Source organism: Manduca sexta, chromosome 5 (genome assembly GCF_014839805.1).
Source record: "Manduca sexta isolate Smith_Timp_Sample1 chromosome 5, JHU_Msex_v1.0, whole genome shotgun sequence".
Lineage (NCBI taxonomy): Eukaryota > Metazoa > Arthropoda > Insecta > Lepidoptera > Sphingidae > Manduca > Manduca sexta.
In genome coordinates this window covers 7,771,710-7,795,481 of record NC_051119.1, presented here as the reverse complement: position 1 = coordinate 7,795,481, position 23,772 = coordinate 7,771,710, and the positions used below count along the sequence as shown (strand labels likewise).

Sequence of the window (23,772 nt, the reverse complement as noted above, 5' to 3'; positions counted from 1 at the left end):
TACTTTTCTTCCGACGTAATATATAAAAATAATTTTAATTAGTCGCCTCTTTGTTCATAAACAATTTTTTTTAGGTAAATGTGTCTAAATTCTGCTCTGCATTAATTAAGAATTTATTTATAAATTGTTTATCGCGAACAACGGTATAACATTATTTTAAGGAAAATAAAATACGGCGAAATATTATCGGTGGTTATAGGTACTAGTTAAAACTTGCTTATTTTGTTCAACCAACATGATGTAATTATATTATTAAATAATCAGAGGTACAACGACACTTGAATAGAATAATTAATATACTCAGTTATATTAATAACAATTATGTGAACAATTTTAGATAAATTGATTACTTAAACTATATTATATACTCAAAAGCATACATTTCAAATTAAAAAAAATATTTATGATATCGGATAAATAGGTACATTGGTCTTAAGTGATAATATGTCCATATCACATCTGCATTTGGAGCATATAAATATTTCGAAAATACATCTACTCTAGAATTAATTAATAAGTTTATAGTGAGTATGTTATAAATTTGACAGATAAAATAAAATATATTAAAGTAAGTATATGAAGCTATAAAATCCTATGGTCATGTAGGATTACCGCCTCCTCGGAATATAAGAGTGAGGAAACAGAGAGTGCAACTTGTGTGCACACGCTTGTGCTAGTACCCGTCTAATCTTTGTTGAAATTGGCTACCATCTTGTAATTCCGCTAGGAGAGATATTTTTTAAAAGATTTATGTTTTGGTGCAGCAACTCTAGGCATGATCGGAAACCTCTAATTCTTGGTGGAGATCTAATTTTGTTATATATTTATCTAATTATGAATAGAACATTTGTAAATTATTGAGGATGTTTGAAAAAATAGAAATCATGTATTTGATAAAACTTGGTACTTTAAGAGGTGGTTAAGAAATGCTTAAATAGTTGTCAAAGACATCACCGGTTTAGCAGTTTAAACCTTATTGAGAGGCAAGATGGTGGGTTTTGACTTACAGCTGATCGAGTAAATTTGTGTTTTAACTAAGCATAGCTTTACGAAATTTTTATAAATAAGACTTATAGACTTAGTGTAGGATAACATAGAGAGTGTTTTTATCTGGCAAAATTACACAGTGAGACTTTTATTCTGAGAAAGATCTTCTATGAGGGTATGGTGGAGAGTAACCTTTAGGTCCCTCTCTAGACTAATATTAAAAACCTGATATTTATTTATTTTAATTTAGTAATTTCTAGAACATTTGCTTAATTCAAATAAGAAACTATGTTCCAAACCTGCCAATCAGTTGATCCATCCATAAGGTTATTTAAATAGTTGCTTTCCACGAATTACTTCAAAGGGGCATGACTTGACAATATTATATCTTTTATAACAGCCAATAAAATTAACAAGAATATTACCTGATAATAACTTATTGCCATCATATAAAATAAATTTTATTATCAAAAGACAAATATACATACTGAAGGGTATATGTCATTTTTTTTTCAGATAGTAATTAGAGCAGGGTCCATTAGGATGTTGATTGATGAGCGACAATTAGCCCTCGACAGTTGACACAATTATGGCTTATTAAAACTTATATTAAGATTATGCATTACCTACTCGACATTGGCAAAATCACCGATAAAACGGTGGAGCCATTTTTTTAAAAGAAGAAGAAGAAGATTATGCATGCATGTATTTGTACAACCAAACAGATATTATAGAATATTGAATTGCCCTTCTGGCATGGAAATCACAATCGTGGTGTTTTTAGTTTATTAAACAACTTTAGAAAAGGAAGAGGTTCTCACATAGTTATTTTTTTCTTGTCAACTCAAAACTTTCTTATTAATATTTACCTACAAGATAAATTTTATTAATATTTATGAATGTAAATTCCTATCAATATAGTTGATAGTAGTTGGTTATAAATAAATAAGGTTTTTAATTTTAATGGATGATGAAATGTTAAAACTGATGATAATTTTTGGTTTTTCTTTCTCGAGTAAGATTTTCCAGCATAACTATTATAATTACTTTCCCCAGAACCAAGTATTACAAAAACTGCTCTGAGACCAACTTTATTGTAGCCAGGCACAAAAGTAGCCGACAAAATTCAAAATTTCAAAATGCCCTTAATCTTTTTTGTTCATACCAATAATCATTTTCGCATTAAAATAAATTTTAAAAATTTTACTTAATTTTAGACATAAAGAAAAAATATTATTTAAATTGAAGTAAACGTAAAAGCATTTTGAAGTTTTGACATTTTCCAGATATTTTTGTGAGTGAGTATACATATTATTTGGTCATTAGTTATTCCTACTTGGTCATAATATCTTGACTATTAATTATTAAAGAGAAACTATAGAATTCAGGGAGTTCTCACCTACAGATATTTATTTTCACACCCGTGAATGCGTAGGACACATAATATTACTGAAACTAATTTAATATAACGTTATTTCTGCAAAATCGACCGAGTTTTAGTTTATAAATAAAAAAGTATATAAGTAAGAAATTCAAAGATTTCCGCAAGATGATAAAAGTTGGATGTTTAAAAAATTAAATAATTTAATCACATAATATGTAGCTGCAATTTAATTATAAATAAAAAAACATACCAATTCAACTCCTCTTTTCCTCTTCAACTTATCACTTTCATTGATATTTCCACTCATTTTTATTATTTACACTACTTGCTTAGAGAAATTCGCGATTTTAAAAATAAACATTTAGGCTCCTGGTTTTTAAACCACACTTGCCAACTGTTTGCAAACTTATCTCTATGCTCTGATGGAAGTTCAGCCGGCGCGGCGGTAGATTTTATTATATGACAGTTGTTATCAGTTGTCATTGACAGTGGTTATCATGTTTATTTTAAGAACTGACAACATTATAGCTACATACTGATTATCGAAATATATAAATAAATATTATTATTATGAATATGATTACCGAAATATGAAATCAATATATATTATTATTACCAATATTTTTAATACAATATTTTTGCACAATAATAATATTGTATTCTTTTATTTTGAACTTATGGAAGGTAAATTCCGTGGACGTTTTTTTTCCGTTTCTTCTAACATTAATTACAAGTCTAATTCCTAAAATATTTTTAATAATATTCACTAGGTGGCGCTTTTATAAATTTATAAAACATTTAAGCCGCTGTGAACTTCCACCTGCCCTTGATCCGGTATTCCTTCTTAAACATGGGTATTTTTTTCAAAAATGTTGCATAAAGATTGCTATTACCTGTCACCTAACAGTTAATAGCCTTTCTAACTGTGCAATGTAAGCCATGCTTAAAAAATGTTGCACAAAATATTTTGCAAGGATATAAAATATTTTGTGCCATCTTATTGGTCATGGCTACGCAGATTTAAAATAAGTATTTTGGTCTATTGGGCTTCAATTTAGTCTAATATTACTATAAGAAAATTCTTTGTTTATTTGTCCATGAAAATACTTAATTAAACTTTATAAATCATAAGAATAGCATTAAGCAGAGATTAGATATTTATTACATATTTTGTAGAGGGATATTTCAATAATAATGGAATAAAAATACATTTTACGTATTCAATATTATAATTATTATTATGCTCACAATGCTAAGTACAGTGTATTTTACCTACATAATAAATTAACATCTGGTAATCTCTATAAAGTTAGCATATTTTGAATTATACATCAGTTGTAATAACAATTTATGTATGGGAATACATTTATCAATATTATTATTATGTATTTTTCTTAATACCGCCATCTATTGGGTATTAAAACATTTCATAACGACATCTGTCGAATGCGGCCAGAATCTTGATTAAAATTTCACAAATTTCAAAACTTGTGAACCTAGTCATTATTTTAATGGTAAACAATCATACCTATCTATTTATTCCCATGCATAAACTGTTGTTAGTTTTTACAAAAGAGTTAATATACGTATGTGTTGTTTAAAGAAATCTTACAGTACTAAGCAATGACAATTATTTACATTTAAAATACCCCAAAACTTACAAAATGACTGGTTTTTAATCTACACAAAATTCGCTGAAGGCATTCTTACATGATAGATTGATTGTTAAACCAACTGCATCCTTATGTCACTTGAAATATGACAGTATATTGGTTGAGAGTCTGTTAGGCTATGAGCTGATTTTACAACAGATAGAGTTATTTTCACTCCAAATCTGTTCACAATATACTGACATATTATAATCGTTTAACTAAGGGTAGAGAAACAGTTGATTCTACAGGCAATCTACTATTTATAACTAACATTAAGTACAATAAATTGATAATTTTTACAATCATATTTACAAATATTTATATACATAATATACGTCGCTAACAGATCTCGATATTTATTTAACTTTCTCTATTCTGGCATTTGTTACCGTCATTATATAATTATTATACATACTTTGAAATATTCAATTATTCTACCATCACTGATTTCTACTAAATAATAAAAATAATTGTTAGGTGTGTTGCCAAGAAAGTAATATTTCAACAATTTACAAATACCTTGAGCTAGTGATTATTTCGGCACAGTAATAACAATAACAAATAAGAATTTTCTAAAAGCTGTCCATGCCAGCATAGAAAGAATTAAATATTTAAACTAACAAACTAATGGTAAACATCACAAAACTATACAAGAAAATTATTATTATAACAACTTGCGTGGCGCTTGTTCCGTATTGATCAGTTGATTTAAAATACTTGTGCGCTTTCACCATTAAAAACTCGTTCAAATTTTATTTATCTAGCTGTTGTATTGAAAGGTTTACAACATTGAGATATTAAAATTAAAATGCAGGACAATTATTTATTATTATAAATAGCTTAACTGTAATACTTTTGACATGTTGAATTTACAGACAGCACTAACAAACACATAAAAGCTTGTGCATTTCATAGGTACATTTCATTTAACATTATATCGATAATCGATATTCGAACCCATTAACGACGAATAACTATATTATCAGTATCATTTTTAAGATAATGTAACATTCATTCTTGCACTATAGGTTTTCACCATGAATTCGAATAATCCAATAATCCCAGTAGCGCCCTCTAGTACTAGCGTGCCAAATGATATTTGTCTACTCCGATTAAGAGAGGGCGTTAGGTGAGACGGCACTAGGGCGAGGGGGGCAGACTGTCATCGCTCTCCAGATACGTGACGTAGTTGTCTTCTCCACCATGAGGTGGCCGCGGAGGAGGGAGCGACGGCACGTCATAGCCATGCATCTGAAAAAAAAACATCAAATGATTTGCTAAATTTAATGGTAAGTTTGTGTTTGAAATTGTAAGATAATCAGTAGATTCGAGAATAATCTATTCTGTAATATTATTTTAATAACGTGCTTCGAACATTTGCGTTCCAGTTCTATATCAACGACAAGATTTGTATCTAATATTTTTACTCATGTTTATCAAAATATGTAATTTATTCCCGACCGCTAAAGAGGTTATATTTTGGACTAAGTAATATGCATTTCTTTTATATAAATAATTGATAGACCAATCATAACAACTATAAAAATGAACTATTCTGATACTAAGTATGTATATATTTTCATGATTTTAGCAAAATACATCGATTTTTGTTTATGTATCTTTAATTTTTAGGCGCGGTCAACAAACCGATTTGATAGATTCGAATAAAGTGATTACTGATTAAATTCGTCTCAATTCATTTTGACAGGGTAGTTTATATTGTAAGCTTTGATTAATTTTAGTACTAAGAAACCCTTACCTGACTAACCAACTGCTGGAAAGCCGCGCTGTGATGAGGGGCCCGATCGAGATCAGCATGAAGGGCGAAATCCGATAGCGCCTTCCACGGGGGTTGGTATGCCGTCACCTCCAGTGCGAGGGACCCTGCGGGCTCATGACGCACCGGGGACCCTGCCACTAGGGGCACCCCCATCGACATGTACCCCAGGCGACGACCTTCCTGTGAAAAATGGAGGATTATTTGGTGTGGGCGCGAAGAGCTGCCTTTTCCTCGGAGGTGTGGATTTTTTTTTATTGCTGTAAGTGACGAGACGAGTTAACCGTTCATCTCATTACAAGCGATACGACCGCCCATAAACAGCAGAAACCCCATCCAACACCTTGAATTACAAAGTATAGTTTGGTATTCCACTGCGCCCGCCATCTTGAGACATGAGATGTTAAGTCTTATTATGTCCAGTAGTTACACTGGCTACAAAGTCCTTCTAACCGGAACATAATAGTGACTATAGATTGCTGCTTGGCGGCAGAATAGACACTGCGGTGGTACCTACCTAGGTGGACTCTCACATATGAGAGACCTATCACCAGTAAAATTCTAATGTTTCCAAAATAGATATGAATTATGTAAAATATTAAGGGTCTGTTTCACAACTTTTGAGTAAATGCTTAACGTTACATATGTAAATGTATAAGCCGGCCAAATACAAAAGTCACACTCTAACTTACGCTCCGAAATAAATGTGGATAAAATGAGTGCTACCTACTTTAGCTGTTTAATACAATAACTGACAAATATCATTCAACAGAAACTTGTGAAACAGGCCCTTACTATTTATAAATTGATTAAGTAATTATATATTTATAACTACAAGTCATATTAGTTAGTAGTCGATATATCTTAGAAAAAGCTACGAAGTTCTGAAGGATTTATATTAATATAATAATAATTCAATGGAGTTTGGCATAGACATGATAACTCTAAAAGTGGGTACAAACTGATAAATATACTTAGGTATATGAATATTCAAACATGACGTGAATATAGATCTCCCTATTTATACTCATTAAAAGAGAGAATTAACCAACCAAATTCAAGCAAAAGAACATATTGTTGAAACTGAAACTTTTGTAAGCTGCAAAAATAGCGAAACAAATTCAAATCGCTTTTAAACTCACGTCCGTATAAATAATCCTTTTTTCTTTACCAAAATATTTTTTACAATTTAAACTTTATAATGATTACTTAGTATTTACTTGAATGTTAGACATTAATTTTAAACTATTTTTTAGATTTTATCGCGGTTTTAATATTTTTGTTTTCTCCTGTTTCGAAGACTTCACAACCTTCATGGTCACTTAGGACTCAATGTTAACTTTATTTTAGATAAAGAAAAAACAATATTTCGATTGAAGTTAAGAATTTTGAAGGGTTTAATTTGTTCAGCTACTTTCGTGGACAACTACAAAGATATATCCCCCAAATAAATTCCTTATTCACGTCTCAAACAAACAAAATCAAATGTATTAATTACCAATTCGAAGTCAACATTTTCAGAGTTATCACGCTCACCAACCACCATCATATAAACATATTCACATACATCAAAGCTCATCACCTTTTCCTGCTGCATTTGCATCTTGAGCTGGATTGTCTTCTTCTTGTCCTTGCACCGTTTGTTCTGGAACCAGACGCGAATGACGCGCGGGCTGAGTCCCGTCATCTCTACCAGTTGTTCCTTCATTAGTGCGTCTGGACGAGGATTTGCTGCGTAGCATGTCCTGTGGGATACATTTTACTATAGATATTTACTTCTAGGTGGGTTTGGTTAATGTTTTTCCGGGATTAAAGTTCTATTATATATTTTCCTGGGTTAAAAAGTCTGTATACTTCCCAGGGTCTTAAACTATCTCCATACAAAATTTTATCGAAATTGGTAGTGGTTCAGCTGATAGGCCGACATAATTGTGTCGACTGTCGAGGGGTAATCTCTCGTCAGTTGTCATTCTATTTGACCCCACTCCACTTACCATCAGGCGCAGGAGTCATCTTGCTGTGTACATATAAAAAAAATCGTCTGCCTTAAATATCGTTTTCCAGAACTAGTGTCTCGTTATGCATTTTTGAAATAGACGAAATAGTTTAGAAATAGTTATTATGTTAATCTAGGACCTGGACTATTAATTTATGGTCAAATCCATTTGGCTCATTTGATTGTAACTAAAATTTGACGAACTCTATTAAATCTAGAATTTCTTACCTGAGTGTATGCAGTTGTTTCTCGTTAAGAACAGTGCGAACTCTGGTCGGTTTGCCGTCTGCAGCGGCGGTGGTCCGAGCCCGGCCGCTCTTGTGAGAGCCAGACTCGCTGCCCGAATCTGGAATAGATCATAAATAAGCTGCTAGAGGCCTTAAGGGATGGCGAATGGGCTGATTAGGATCTTATGCTTTGTGGCACCTCGCGCTTGCAAAGGGCATAAAGTAAAAATAGAACACTTCTGCAATCGGTAAAAATATCCTCGTTACCAACAAGCTCCCATAGGATTCGGTCTCAGCATAAAACGCCTTTAAGAACAAACTTGACAAATATTTTGCTAGGCAATGAAATCGAGAGAATTGCAGGATACAGGCATATCAGATAAACAAATTGCCTGCCTGATAAAAAAAATCTGTCGCTCAGAGCCTCGCATAAAGCCGATATTGTTGCATTGTGGAGGCTATTTGGAAGACTGTTGTATAATACAGGGTCATTTTGACATTGCGTTGCTAAATGAAACCACATACTCGTCTTTACCTCTGCTAATTTAATGCCAAAGATCATCTATAAATAACTAATATTTTCAACACATGCCCCGCTAAAGTCCCGGTTTCGAATCCCAGGTCGGGCCAAATATAACTTTGATTGAGTTTTTTCATATTAAAAATTACTTAATAGCAGCTCGGAGTTAGGAAGTTAGCGGTGTGATACCCTTGTTCCTTGGAAATCACGTAAAGCCGTTTGTCCTGCGCCTGATCTCTCATTGGGCATGCCGGATTGCCGTCTCACCGGACTATGAGAGTGAAGGAACAGAGCACCTGTGTATTGCGCACACGCTTGTGCACAATATCTCATGCACACCTAGCTGATCTCCGTTGAGTTTAAAACCGAAATCGGGCTAAGCCGGATTCAATTTAATCCAGAATTACACCTAACTTGATAAATTTCGTATTCCTTATTATCGTGCCCTAATCAGCAGACAAAGACAAAAGCGACAACCCTGACCGCTCATAATTACCAAAAAGGGGTAACTAATTCGAAGGGGCGAGTGAAGTCCAGTTAATCCTTACTTCACACCTCTGTAATCCAGATGGACTTTAATACTTTATCAATTATTAAACACATAATTTTCATGTATGGGGTACAAAGGGGGAGTGCCTGACCGAAAGTTGATGAGTGAATTGTCAGTCTAGAGGGATTTTGGATTTGTTTAGTAATTTATTTAATATTCCTATAAGTTTTAGACTCTAAATAGTTGTATATGTGCTGTAAACTGCTTTCGACCTGGTTCTATCCCCAGGTCGAATAATAAATAGGTGTAATGATGACTTAAGTTTACGCGAATGTTAGATTTTAAAATTAAACTATTTTACGGATGTAGATCGGACAGCTAAAAATTTAAAAACGAGGGACCTACCACCTTTGAAATTAAATATATATAAAAATGTACAAAACTATATTGTCAGCTCGTATTACTGATTATAATTTAACCTCGTTAGTCGCTACAAATATAACTTTCATTTCTCAAGAAGTCACGCGATAAACTATTCTCTACATCGATTTTACGATCCGTACTCATGACTCAATGTTCTTACTTAAACTTTTTTAATTACGATAAAAGAACATAACCGAAATGTCACACGGCGCGGCGGTATCAAAGCGTCGGCCGCTTTGGCGGCGTACATCAAAGCGCTATCTGCCAATCACGGCACGATCGCGAATAGATTATCGATAGACACTCGAATGTTCGTGGATGTATCGATAAACGATAACAGCACTAATCGTAGGTGTTTGTGATAAATTGACAAATATTGGAAGAGATAGCCGGCGGCAGAGTGGCGCTACCTAGCCTTTTGCCAGACAAGTGCGTGATTTCACACGAGGCACCCTGTAGACCACCAACACCCGGCAGACGTTCTACAGAAAATTTATATTGTGGCCCGACCGAGGTAATAAAGTCCACAGGAAAGTAATGTGAAGCGACAGAATGCGTTTCGTGTAGATATCTTGAGCTCCAAATAACTTTATTTATTTCTTTTGAGGCCGGAAGGGTGTCTGCTTTATTTCAAATTGCAGATATTGACAGGCTATGGGCGGTCGAGATCTCGTAAGCGTCATTAAAAATAAGTCATCTGATGGCAATTTGTCTCCACTCCCGCGAACATCCATAATACTAAAGGAATCATCGACATCATCAGCCTTTGAAGAAATAGCCTCTTTCCTTCGAGGATCATACGCTGATGCCTTATTTATTTATTTATTGGATTTCATAAAAGAGAATAAGTAAAACCCCCGATGGTAAAAGGAATCTCACAATTCTCGAAGCAAACCTCCTTTTTCAAGTCGGTTAATACTCACCGGACATTGAGCCGAGCTCGTGGGGATGGTGTGAGTTGTTGTTACTAAGTGTTGTGTTGTTGTTGCTCTCCGCATTGCCGCTGCTGGCACCGCTTGTGTTTGCACTCTGTAGACAATAAATAGTGTGAGCATTTTTTCGTTTGCGCTCTGTAGACAATAAATTGTTTAAGCTGTTTTTAGTTTGTATTCTGTGGACAATAAATAATGTGTTATGTGATAATTTTTCGAAATTTGAATGTTCTTTTTTTATAATACTGGCTGTTTTACATTATTTTTATTATTTGGATTTCAAATGCAATTGATATACAAAGGCGTACTTAATGCTTAAAGCTTTCTTTCTCAACCTTAGGGTGGTGCAACAATAAACAAGCTGCATCAAACATAATTGAAGCTATAATCAAACCCAAAAAAAAGTATGATATATAAAATTATTAATCAATTATAATTATATTAAATGTAGATATAACATAAAATATATACAATAACACATAACAGGTACTTATATACAATGAATTAAGGAGGTAACTCTTCCATTCCATTCATCAATAATTGTCGTACCCTCACTTTGATAGCTAGCCGAGTCCTAGACATTCCAATAAAAAAAAGCCATAAATATGTTATAGTTGTATTCTTTAAGGGTAATTTTTCAAGTCAGATAAAAACCATCAAACAAACTATTACCTGAACGTAAACGTACCTAAGACAATTGGGCAGCTTTAACCATACAACTGTTTTTTTTTACCTTTATTCATATCGGGACTACGAATAACTTTTATTTGATGATTAATAAATTGCCTTTAACGAGTAAAGGGGTACAAATAATGATGTATAGAAATTAAATTCACACACACACAAACACACAGCATCACGCATTTATCGCCGAAGGGGTATGCAGAGAAGCAACCAGGGCACCCACTTTTCGCCAAGTGTGTTTCGTCAACTACGCCACCCAGGCAGTCTACACCAGTATGAAATTCACATGGACCGTATATAATATAATATAAACATACTTAGTAGATATATGCCGCACTCTAAGTAAAATAATGACTCATTTCAAAATTGCCAATTTGTGTGAATCGTCAAACAACCAATTTTTGTTTGCGACCTATTAGTTTTTTCGCTTTTTGTTTCATTCTATAGGTTTAATTTTTACCTATCTTTAATAAGATCAGTTTTATAGCAACTTGAAAAAAGGTAGCAAACAAAAATTTGTTTTCCGACGACTGCCACAAAGTTATTATTTTGAAATAGGTCCTTATTTTATTAAGAGTGCGATGTATGCATTACCTTTTCTAATACGTCGTGATCTTCTCTACAATACAAGGCCCCGCCTTCTCTTAACGCGAATTCGTCACCTGAAGAAACAATAATATTAGGCACTTACCGACTACAAATATATTGAATAGAATATTGGAGATCTAAATGAAACTACTTTTTTTTACTCGTTATTGTACACCATGGATAAAAATAATGTAACAAGAAAAGAGAAAATAGTACATATGGCGGTCTTATCGCACAAGGCAATCTCTTACAGACAACCATGGGATGGATTTAATAGAAAACGGAATAATAAGGGACAGCATAAGGTCTACGAAGGTGTTTTCGAATTTTATCGAGGTATTTTATATTATTTTTCTAAACGTAAACCGCGGTCAGTGGCGCACAAGGAGGAAAAGGGAGGGGCAACTGTCATCCCCCCCCCCCCAGATATAAAAAAAGTTGCCAAATGTAAAGCAACCACAGTCCCAAGTCTTTGACTTGACTTGCTTGATCAATCATTCCCGTATGTCGAAACTCGAATACACCAATTCCATTCCTAATATTCCGTACGCTCAGTTACGCTCTGCTCTATGTTATTGTTAGAGTGGGAGGCACATGTGCTCTCAACTTTACCTACAATTCATACTTTTCTCGTTCTCCATATAACTTGACGCTTTTAGTGGCGCATGACCTTATCAGTTTCGACACCACATTAAGATTACTTCTGTCATCAGTACTTCATATTATACAATGTCACGAAAAAAATCGAACCCGCTCTCACCTGGTATAAGCTGTCTCGCGCACGCACAACACCTGAAGCAGTCTATGTGGTATATTTTCGTCTTTGCCCTCATCACGAAGTCGTTTTTGCTAAACGACGATCCACACTTGTCGCATTTTGTTCCGAATAACCTGCCGGCAAAATAAAAACAATTACAGACTCACGCCTTTTTTATCGATAGGGTAGGCAGAGACGCAACCGGTGCATCTACTTTCCGCTGTATGTATCCCGTCCCATGATGTGATAGGGGGCGAGCCTATCTCCATATCAAGCACAAATTCCAGACTGGAACTGAGTAGAAACCTAAATATCACTCCCCGACCCGGGAATCGAACACAACACCCACCGGACTATTGCACTGTAGTCGTGCCGTAATAACAACTTTGATACCGAGGCAAACAATTAATACATCAAATATTTTTTCATATGTGCACTGTAAAGTGACCCCACTTTCTCCGATGGTAATCGAAGCGGGATTCAGATGGAATGGTGACTGACGAGAGATGATCACCCCTCGCTAATCGGCACAATTATGCCGGCATTAGACCACCGAAAATCTCCTTTTCCAAATACAAGACGTGAATATGTTCCAGGATCGTTAAAAGATTAAAAAAACAAACACCAATTGTTCGTAATTTGTTAATTATAATTTACTATAACATTTAAAAATGATAAGCAATATTTTTCAGAGATTTTGCTTTTGAAATTATTTTTGAAAACATCATTCTGAGTTCTGGGGTAGGCACGACCCAACCGGGCAATTATGGAATTTAACATCTTATGTCTTAGGAAGACAACCGCTGTACATGAAAAATCTTTGTAATTTGAAGTTAAATGATGGAACCTTTGCAAGGATTTTATGGTGTAATATGCATGTTTGTGGTAGGATATAATTTATATCCGCCCGGATAGCTTCCACCGTACACAATGCGTTAAAACCCGCCATAGTAGCCCACGTAAGTGTGTCGCGTTCTGGTATCAGCCTGTGTATATCCGGTTCCAACAGGCCGGCATAACTGTGTCGACTGCCGAGGGGTAATCATCTCTTGTCAATCGACATTCTATTGGACCCATTCCACGCACCATCAGGTGTAATGGGATTACTTCGCCATGCTCGTATAAACAAAAAATATGGCTATAAAAATCACACAAACTATAAATAATATCAGCCCTGTATTATATACTGTCCCACTGTTGGGCACGGGCCTCCTCTACTACACAAACTATTACTCTAAAAAAACATACCAGAAAGCAATCAACATAAAAAGAAAACACAAAATATTCCGATTCCACAAACTCTCGATGAAGGTGAGTAAAAATAAATAGGCGGCCCCTAGCGGTCGTATCCAACTTAACCCTACCTATAGATGACGCTTTTAGCAAGATTGGTAGGGTGGCGGCCCCCGGGTGGGGATAGAACACTTAGAGGTAACTCCATGATGTTTTTAGGGGTTTTAAAAGCTATTTTCGAGGGATGAAAAGATATATTCTGTTTTTTAAGTTTATACGCGTTTGATTATTTTATTTGCTTTTTTAATTTCGCTTAGTTTTTATGATTATTTATTTGCGAAATTTTTTACCCGTTTAGGTGTAGGCCATGTGCGGCAGTTATGCATGTTATATATGGATAGGTCTTCGCCTGAATTCATATCTAATCCTAGATTAAAATTATAGCATTTAAAGATAATGTAGCTCTCCAATTGTGTGAGAATTTTCGAAATGAGATCAATAGCAGAAATATTTTGTCCGTAATATGTATAACATATTTAATACCTGAATACTTTCAAATTATGTTTGCAGCTGTCTATAAATTGCTAGGGAACGGACAAATTGTCTCACACGAAATACTGAACTTAAGAAACGGTTTTTTAATACGGACATATTATGTCGTAATAGATGTTTGAATGCTCACGGTTTGACCAGCGTCAAAGACTATCTCGGTATAAATTTTCTAATTTATACTTTTCTAAAAAAAATACTTTATTATATATTAAGTCAAGACGAGGTCTGTCTAGATGCAAAATTTTATGCAAATCTGTTCAGCGGTTACTTCTAACAAACATCTATTTTCACAATATCTTTCAATTATACTAGCTTTCGCTCGCGCTTCCACCCGCGTGCAGTTTTTTTCCCGATATAAAAAATGGTATATACCAAACAGGAGTAATGTAGCTTTTTACTAATGAAAAAAAAATCAAAATCGGTTGAGTAGTTCTTCAAATTAGCGCGATTAAACAATCAAACTCTTGAGCTTTAGATACTATTACAGATAAATAAGAAACAGTCCTGGATTTGTAAAAAGGCTGCATAGGCCGCGGCCTATGGGCGGCAGATTTCAGAGGACGCTCACTTAATTATCATTCGTTTATTTAACTTTAGTTCCATAATACAAAAAAATGGAAAATTATTAAGTATTTTAGAAACCTACATACATACATAACCCTACCTACATGGGGCGGCGGAAATAAGTGGCCTACACTCATCTAAAATATAAATCTGGCACTGTTTACTACATATAGTATATCTTATGTGAACCCAATGTATCACACGACATATTGAGCATAAGAAACGATATTTTCCTGTATATGTCGTATTAGACATAAATCTGCATGTGAATTATCCTTCAACGCTTATATCTTGCCGACATTCGGGCTAGATAGCATTCCTTGATTTTAAACTTCATTGTATATTTGATCAGTTTTTCTTTATCATTTTGTAACGATCATGAGATAATATCACACGTATAATATTCCAATCAATTCTTCAATCGAATAATCCGAGATCGATTTTTATCTAAATATAATCTGTGAATTAATATCTGGTTTATTTTGCTTTCATATATGATTAGATAATTTTATTTCTTTCTTTAAACGCGAAAGTTTGTGAATATGTTTGTTAGAAGTAAACGAACTATTAGCTGGACGGATTCGGGTGATATTTGTCACACGGATATATCGTGTTCTGGATTGTATATTCTACTTTTCATTACGGTATTTGTTCCCATGGGAAATAATGCGATATATAATCTATTTTTTTTAAATGAATGATGCAATTTTCTTAGATATGAATAATGTTTAAATGTTTTTTATAGGAAAGGCTGTTCACGTCGGTGAAGCGAATAAATGGCAGCAGCGTAGGACTAATATAACCGATTCCTGCCGGCTTGCCTTTATGGAAACTTTTTGTAGAATCTAATTATCATTAGAAAGATTTGCAGGCCGCATTTATACATATAAGTACCTCTGTACTGTCGGTTTCCCTTTCGGGAAAAACATATTTTGCCACTGCTAGTTAGACAACTCTGTTGAACACCACTTAAAAAAATCTAGTATGATTGAATTTATATAAATTAAAAATTGTGAAACTTTTGCGGCAAGTCTCTTTTATGCGAGGATTTGCTTCGATAGGCATTTGTTTATTTTGCCGCTAGGCAGCAGTGTATAGACTTGTTTGAAAGACTTATAGTTAGTGTACCTAATCTAAGTATGATATTAAAGTGACGAAAGCATTGTGTTGCAATTATTTTAAGGACTTGAGTGATGTAGATCCTTTTTTTTAACCCCCAACGGTAGAACAGGAATGTTTTAAGTTTAAGGTATGTATTTGTATGTTTGTCTGTGGCATCGTAGCTTCCATACGAATGTATCGATTTTAAACCGTTTATTTTTTTTTAATTTGAACTGACCGAGATGGTTCATAGATATAATTTAGAAAGATCTATTCGGATGTTTGAAGACCATCAGCTCTTTTCTTATTTTCCCAAGTCCGATTGGCTTTATTGTAATTAAATAACGAGAATTAACTGCTTCGGTGGCGAAGTTGTATTGAGTGCGCGATACAATACTTTGAGGTCCCGTGTTCGAGTCCTGGGTAGGGGAAAGGGTTTTTTTTGGCGACTGTGCTATCATATCATCAGTCGGAATACTTGGGGAAAAGAGGGTACCTCGGTTGTACCTCTTAAACCTAAGAAATAAATGGCGTGAGTGTATTAATACCTAAGCCATGAAGTTTCTTGTCTGATATAAAAATAATAACGAACTAATCGAATTGCTTTATGCTTTTTATATTAAACAAGAATACCAAGCGATCTTGCTTTACGCTTATTACTTTGAGAAGTTCAATGTTATGTTTCAAAACAGTAATTTATTTGGTGCTTTCAAACCGAAACACGACATTCACGTTGCTAAAAATGATCGGAAGAATTACACTTATTTATTAAGTTATTATGACTGCCTCGATGGCGTAGTTGTATTACATGTCCGGTACAATAGCGCTCTGAGGTCCTGGGTTCGAATCCCGGGTCGGGCAAAGTGATATTTGGGTTTTTTCTGCTCAGTATCAGCCCGGAGCATGCATACCCCTTAGGGGATAAATGCGTGATGTTATGTATAATGTATGTATGTATTAAGTTATCCGACAAGAAATATAGGCTCGCCCCCTATCACATCACGCGACGGAACACACGCGAAAAGTGGGTGCCATGGTAGCGCCTCTGCATACCCCTTCGAAGATAAACGCGTGATGTATTTGTTTTCCGTCAAGAAATATCTTTAAACGAATTCACAAATATTTTACACTAGCTTATGTTCGCGGCTTCGTTAGCTTGAAGGAGTTGTCCGGGATAAAAGCCCGGCTATATATTTTCCCGAGATAAAAAGCCTATATCCTATTCCAGAATATAATTTATATCTGCTTGATGTCATCCAGATCACTGGTGGTAGGTCTCATATGTGAGAGTCTGCCTCGATAGGTTCCACCGCTATGTCTATTTATGCCGCCAAGCAGCTGTGTGTAGTCACTGTTGAAAAACATTGTAGCCATTGTAACTACTGGACATTATAAGACTTAACATCTCATGTCTTAGGATGGCGAGCGCAGTGGAATACCAAACAATACTTTGTAATTCATGGTGATGGATGGTTTTTCTACTGTTTATGGGCGGTCGTATCGCTTACCCTCAGTCGAACGGCAAGCTTGTCTCGTCATTCAAAGCAACAAAAAAAAAAGATCCAGCCGTACTTGCGTGACTAAGTATCAAATACAAACATTCGCATTTAAAATATAAGAATACATTTTCAAAGCATAAGCAGGCAATGAGTTAGTAAATTCAATTTTATCAAAATATAATTAAAACTCGGCGATGTAGCCGTACAATATCGGATAAGATTATCAAGATTTATCGATAATGTTATCTATTATTCAGGTATTTTGGCGCCATGTCAATATTGAAGATTAATTACCAGGCCTATTTGAAAATATATTCGTAATTCATAAGCCTAGCTATTTGAACAGCGCTACACGAATTTTTGCATTATACTAATCGTTTTGGTAAGTGTGGGTATTCTTTGTGAATTATCGCTTGCTTTAACGGTGAAGGAAAACGTCGGGAGGAAACCTGCATACCTGAGAAGTTCTCTATAGGAGCTTTAAAGGTGTGTAAAGTCTACCAATCCGCATTAGACCAGCGTGGTGGACGAAGGCCTAATCTCTCACAGTAGTAGAGGAGGTCCGTGCGCAGCAGTGGGACAGTATTTAATAGAGGGTTCATATTATTATTATATTATTATATCTTCGGATACGATGAAATTTGGCACACAGATTATGTCCTTGATTTAATATAGAACAGTGGCGAAGGGCGATATTTTCTGAAATGAAACGCAACATATTTAGGAACGAATATGTATAAATGAGGCCTGCAAATCGTTCTAATGATAGTTGATTTTACAAATGGGAAGCCGGCAGGAATCGGATTGTATGAAGCCTTCGCTATTGATATTGGCTACTTTTATCCCAGAAATGTATACATTGGTTTATATATCCCTGTTTGAAGCCGCGAGTAACACCTACTGAGATAATTTTGTAAACAGTTTGTCACTATTGATTTTTACACAGAATAAAATATTATGTACTTAAAATTTTAAGTACCTAATATTTCTTTTTTGATATGAGTTAAAGATTTTTTGCTCCCCGTTATTATGTTTTTTATTAAGATAAAGTTTAATTAAGAGTTGAAAGGCATACCGACTGTTAAACAAAGTAATTAACATAATTATTAAAGTTAATAACATAAATTTGAAGTAGTTCGACATCGTACAACGCTAAAAACTTTTTTTTTTTATTTTCTACATATTGATGGCTGAAGTTGTAAGGTTCCATGTTAATGTTTACTTATGTTGCAAAATTTAAAATTAAAATGTACATGTTGGTAACAAACAAACTGGACAATTAATGACAAAAAAGGCCGGGGTTTCTTTCTGCCTTTCTTCTTCGGGTAGTTCTTTAGTTATAATAATTAAATATTCTCATGTACCTTGACTTATCATAAGTGCAACTATATTCGCCTTCGTGATTTATAAAGCATTTTATTTATTTATTTATTTAAACTAATATTTGTACGCTTTAAGTCGAATCATAGAGCCCTACTTTATTTATTTAAGATATGTAATGTGTATCTATGTTTGACGAATTAATTATTCTGATAAAAATCAGAAAAGAAAATAATTTATCGATCCCCTTATATTTATCTATCAGGACTATTGGATATTTACAAAGAAAAAAAATACAGAAGCACGTGTATAATTGTATTTATATATTAGTTCACATAACATATAACATAACTATAATGAGCCAGCAATATTTAAAGCCGATATTAACAACAGAAAATATGTCAAAATGACAGTCGTACAATTCACAAATCGACGAAGATATTTCTGTACTAAAACAACAGTAAGCGGAGAGCGGGCGGCGGTATCGCATTACGCTAATTGCAGGGCGGAGGGCGGCGGTAGGAGGTATAACTTACCATCCTCTACGGTTTTACTTAGACTAGTCAGGTTTTGCCTGGTCTAGACCATTTTGCAGTCTGTAGGTACGTTGATTGATATTAATATTGATAGATATATTTATGCGATAACTAGTTAGCTAGGCGTGTAAAAGTTTTTCCGGGATTAAAGTCTTGCTATATATTTTCCCGGGATAAATAATAGCCTATGACCATCCCAGGGTCTCAAACTATCTCCATACTAAATTTCTTCGCAATCTGTTTGGTAGTTTTAGAGTTTATCGCGTTCTGACAGAGGCGACAGGGTATATTGTACTATATAATATGTATGTAGGGATATGTTTACGTGTTCATAATAAATAGCACTTGCTCTATCACGGGTTTGCTTGGTCTAGATGGTTATGCCTACTTCATGTTTTATTGGCATACTATAAAGTATTTTTTATCCTGGAAATTGCACAATACTGTACCGGCAACGGAATATTATGTCAGTAAAGCCGAAAGCTAAAAGCAATAAGTACCTATAAAAACCAATACAGTCTGACTGCCTGTTAATTCACAAATGATGTTAGTAATTAACGAATATTATCCGATGAAAAGTGAGCTATAATACAAAAGGATACGTAAACTAATCAATTGTGTGTAATGTAGCGCCGGAATAGACCATAGGAAAACAAATAATTTTGTCTGTTTATTGAAAATTAAAACATCCTTAGGAAGCCGACGTCCGTAATTAACGGCATCCTACTTCAAATGTTTACTTTTAGTTCATTATCGCTAATTGTTTGGAAGAATTTTAACAAGTACTTTACAGCTTTGGCTCGGAGGCTATTGCAACCAATAAATCGATCTATTGCTAGCCAATGATGTAATTAAGAAGTGGATATGTCATTAGACCGCGCAATCTGAAGACTTAAAACTGTCCTAATTGGGACGATTATATACATATCTATACAACATATTATAGTAGTTGCCTTATTTGTTCACATTGGTTTAAATAAGTCGAATACTGCTTTAGTTCATATTTTAGTTGAACTCTTTCACATGACAAGAAAATGTAAAAAATGTGCATGTGTATGTTTGAACACTTTTTTTTTTCATTTGTTACCCCTGATTTAAATACTTGCCGGGTACAGATAAACAGCCACGAATATAGTGTAAACAGCTTATTCGGTTGTGATCCTTACTCACGATTCAGTCATATCATCAGGTTATTCTGCGAATTATTCGCCGATAGTCTAAACGAGGCATTAGGGTATGGCATGTTTATACCTTTGTTAATTCATTGTCTGGAGATAGGTATTCATGAATCATCATAAAAATGAGGTTAAGTACTTTTGCACTAATATCGTAAGTTCGGGTCTTCAGTAATTAAGAATTAATTGCTTTTTCGCAATACTTGTGAAGCTGTTCTGGTTTGAGTTGCAACTCTTGTTCCGATATGAATACCTACCGCATAATAAATGTATTTCAATTCTTTTTCAAACCTTATTCCAAGGAGTGCGGTATAAACACGTGACCTATCAGAGGTAATGATTTAAAACAAAGATAGTCCATAGTTCAGATAGGGGTTAACACAATTACGTCCATAAGCCGCAGGGTTCTGATAAGTAAAGAGTATGGGATAAGATTTCAAAATTCTCCAGGACACAGAAATAACAAACAATATTAATCTCTGATAAGATTACTTGAAATATGCCTAATGCACATGTCATCCATAGTTTTTATTACGTAAATAAATATACGAAATAAAAAAAGAAGTAATAGAAAACCCGCTTATCCGGCCGGGTGTAAACCGAAACAAACATTACCATAGACATATCAAGTTGCCGCCGCCCGCCGCGCTGTCAAACTGACGTTTGTTTTGGCGCCAAAATACATAATGCCCGACCGAGGCGGCTTGTTTTCTCATCGGCACATCACAGATACGACGCACAATTATAACCCGTCCGTCTAAAACATAATGCAATCCTGTGCAATCGAAACTAACCTTTAAAACTATCGGCGTAAGAAACGCCACACATCACGTGTCAGTTTGACAGCTGTCACGTATACGTTGTCTATGCGTAATACTATATTTCTGCCGCGAGAAATGGAAGGGTGAAAAGGTAAACATGCAAGTTATTTTAGTGAATCCGTCTACGTAGTCCGGAGTTTGTGTAAAAAATGGCGCCAGTGCATTTGTGATTGGCGTCCGCTTATGAAATACCTTTTCGGCTATCCGTTGTGTAAACATTTGGTATGAAGTGCCGATGTTGACTTTTCTTCCGTTATTCTCGATGGTATTTCAATTTTACTCTGTGGTTTATTAATAGATTGAATACAAGTGCAAACCGCGAATGACCAGACAATTACTGCCAAAGAAACACATGCAGTAAACATGATATTCCCGTTTTAGTAAAAGGAAAAAAATGCTAGATGGATATAAATATGTTTTATTTCTTTGTCTGTTCATATCGCTAACACGAAATATTTATTTGAATTTTAATATGATGTGTTTAAAATTATGAATGTACCTTCAGAATATTTTTAATTAAAATGGTTGTTTTTGTTTTATGCAGTTATAATGCCCGTATTATTAGCTTCGAGAACTTTCGAACGCAAGAAAAACCGTGGTAACCGTGTAGTTGTAATTAAAAAGAATTCTACAGCTAAGCTGGCTACAAACACGCGATGCATGATGTTTTTGCATGACGTACAGACAAGACAGGTGGAGTCACAATATTATATTTTAATAGACAATGTAAACAAACTGATGTGGTATTTTATAATCCCTTCAGTTTTTATGTTAGTTTTATAACACGATTCTACTAGCCTTCAAGTGATGCGTAAGTGTGTGAATGTTTCGATGTTTATAATTTAACATATAAATAGCTGGAAGAATATAGAGTAAGATACAGATCTATAGACTTCCGGAATCCGGAATTATTAGACATAGATTTTCCGGTTTTCCGGTAGTTGACACCACTTTCCTCTTTATCAGACCTACTATACTTCTAAAGGGGGATTAAGATTAGCAAGTAAACTTGCAGAAGTTATTTTGGATTAAAACACACAGATTTATAAACTTCTAGAAACCGGAATTTTATAGATATAGATTTTCCGGTTTTCCGGTATTCGACACCACTTTCCCCTTTCTCGGATCCAATAGTCTTCTAAAACGGGGTTTAGATTAGCAAGAAAACTTGCAGAATTTATCTTCAGCAAGCAATAATTATCGTGTATAACATGGCAAGGTGACTTTTGCAAATTCTGAAGCTTGCCAAATATGTCGCAGGTGTATAGAATTATTGAAATATCGCCTCTAATCTGAACATAACTGGAAGTTCTTGCTGGTTCAAACTTGGCTAAGTATTATGGAAGCAATTGTACGATGAGCGGTGACATCTCGTCAGTCAACACTATCTGAATCACTATTAACAGGTGCAATAGGGTCAATGGAGAAAAGTCTATATTAACCGATTCCTACCGGCTTCCCTTTTGTAATATATGTAAGCAAACTATTAAAATAATTTTTATTTTTATGAATAAACTAGCTGACCCGACGGACGTTGTCCCGTCATAACTATGAATTTGCAGCGCGCATTGTCAATCGCTACAGTTATTTCAAACAATTGACAGTTATATTAAATTAATATTTTCGTTAAGTTTTCTTAAATTTTAAAATTTTCCGCGCAATTTTTTGAATTTTTTATTTCATAAGAACCTTCTCCTGACAATAACAAACACAACGAAAAAATAGTGAAATCGGTCCAGCCGTTCACGCGTGATGGCGTGACCAAGGGAAATAGGGACTCATTTATTCATTCATTCTATATATATATATATATATATATATAGTATAATATAAAATCTAATTATAATTAGTATTAGTACTAATAATTTACTTGTAGGGTCACTACCTTGTCTGTATAAAAATGTGTCGACTAGATACAACAATGATTTTTTGACTTGCCTAGTATAATCCCGTTTGCAGTAAGTCTTCCCGTCTCTAACGAAGCAAGTGCACGACTCGTCGAGGAACTGGCGGCACTCCTGGCACTTGAGGCAGGCGGCGTGCCACTCCAGGTCCGGCGCCACTCGCAGGATGTACTGGTCGTGGATCTGACCACCGCAACCCACGCATAAGGACAGCCGGAGTTTTTCTGTGGACGAAAATGGGGGTTAATACTAATGAATAAACAGAGTTTATAAGTGACGTATGCTTTTTAATCGACTTCAAAAGGAAGGTTTTTATTTTAATGTGTATTTTTTTTTGGGTCCAATTGTTATTTTTTAAGTCATCGACTCCAATATTGGTAACCAGTATACTTGATTTGTTTATTTTTAGGTTTTAGAGGGGTTTTTGAAGGCAGATTAATTTTTGTTGAAAAGATATTTTTGCGGCCAAAAAAGTATTTTGTAAATGCAAATTTCAAGTGGATTCGGAAGTTTAATAAAATAGTTTTTAGCAAATGACGAGGCGAGTACGCTCGTCTGTTGCTAAATGTCAAGACAGTCAAGGAACCGGAACAATACTATCTAGACATTTAATTATAAAACACTGCGAGGCACAGAGCCGGCCTGAGTTA

The 23,772-nt window shown here is 34.6% G+C and overlaps 2 protein-coding genes and 1 long non-coding RNA gene across 6 annotated transcripts in view; 1 reads left to right on the top strand and 2 right to left on the bottom strand.

The window, feature by feature from the left end:
* The window catches only part of LOC115444628 (endoplasmic reticulum metallopeptidase 1), a 32,570-nt gene extending 29,701 nt beyond the window's left edge, over positions 1-2,869 (bottom strand). For 2 of the 3 annotated variants that reach the window (XM_030170477.2, XM_030170478.2), the window contains exon 1: positions 2,622-2,869. In XM_030170477.2, the coding sequence (XP_030026337.2) occupies positions 2,622-2,678 (57 nt within the window). In that variant the 5' untranslated portion in view covers positions 2,679-2,869. The remainder of the gene's footprint in view (positions 1-2,621) is intronic. The other variant, XM_030170479.2, reaches the window with a different exon arrangement.
* Positions 2,870-3,581: 712 nt separating this feature from the next.
* Positions 3,582-23,772, bottom strand: part of LOC115444621 (insulin gene enhancer protein ISL-1) — a 56,343-nt gene continuing 36,152 nt past the window's right edge. The window contains exons 2-9 of one of the 2 annotated variants that reach the window (XM_030170465.2): positions 23,157-23,346; positions 12,421-12,551; positions 11,667-11,734; positions 10,380-10,485; positions 8,025-8,142; positions 7,368-7,545; positions 5,783-5,983; positions 3,582-5,274 (exon numbers count right to left, since the gene is read on the bottom strand). In XM_030170465.2, coding sequence (XP_030026325.1) covers positions 5,164-5,274; positions 5,783-5,983; positions 7,368-7,545; positions 8,025-8,142; positions 10,380-10,485; positions 11,667-11,734; positions 12,421-12,551; positions 23,157-23,346 — 1,103 coding nt within the window. In that variant the 3' untranslated portion in view covers positions 3,582-5,163. The remainder of the gene's footprint in view (positions 5,275-5,782; positions 5,984-7,367; positions 7,546-8,024; positions 8,143-10,379; positions 10,486-11,666; positions 11,735-12,420; positions 12,552-23,156; positions 23,347-23,772) is intronic. The other variant, XM_030170466.2, reaches the window with a different exon arrangement.
* Positions 5,205-23,310, top strand: LOC119191041. Its single transcript, XR_005113353.1, has 3 exons — positions 5,205-5,312; positions 5,766-6,040; positions 23,178-23,310. It is a non-coding gene; the product is annotated as an uncharacterized LOC119191041 (long non-coding RNA).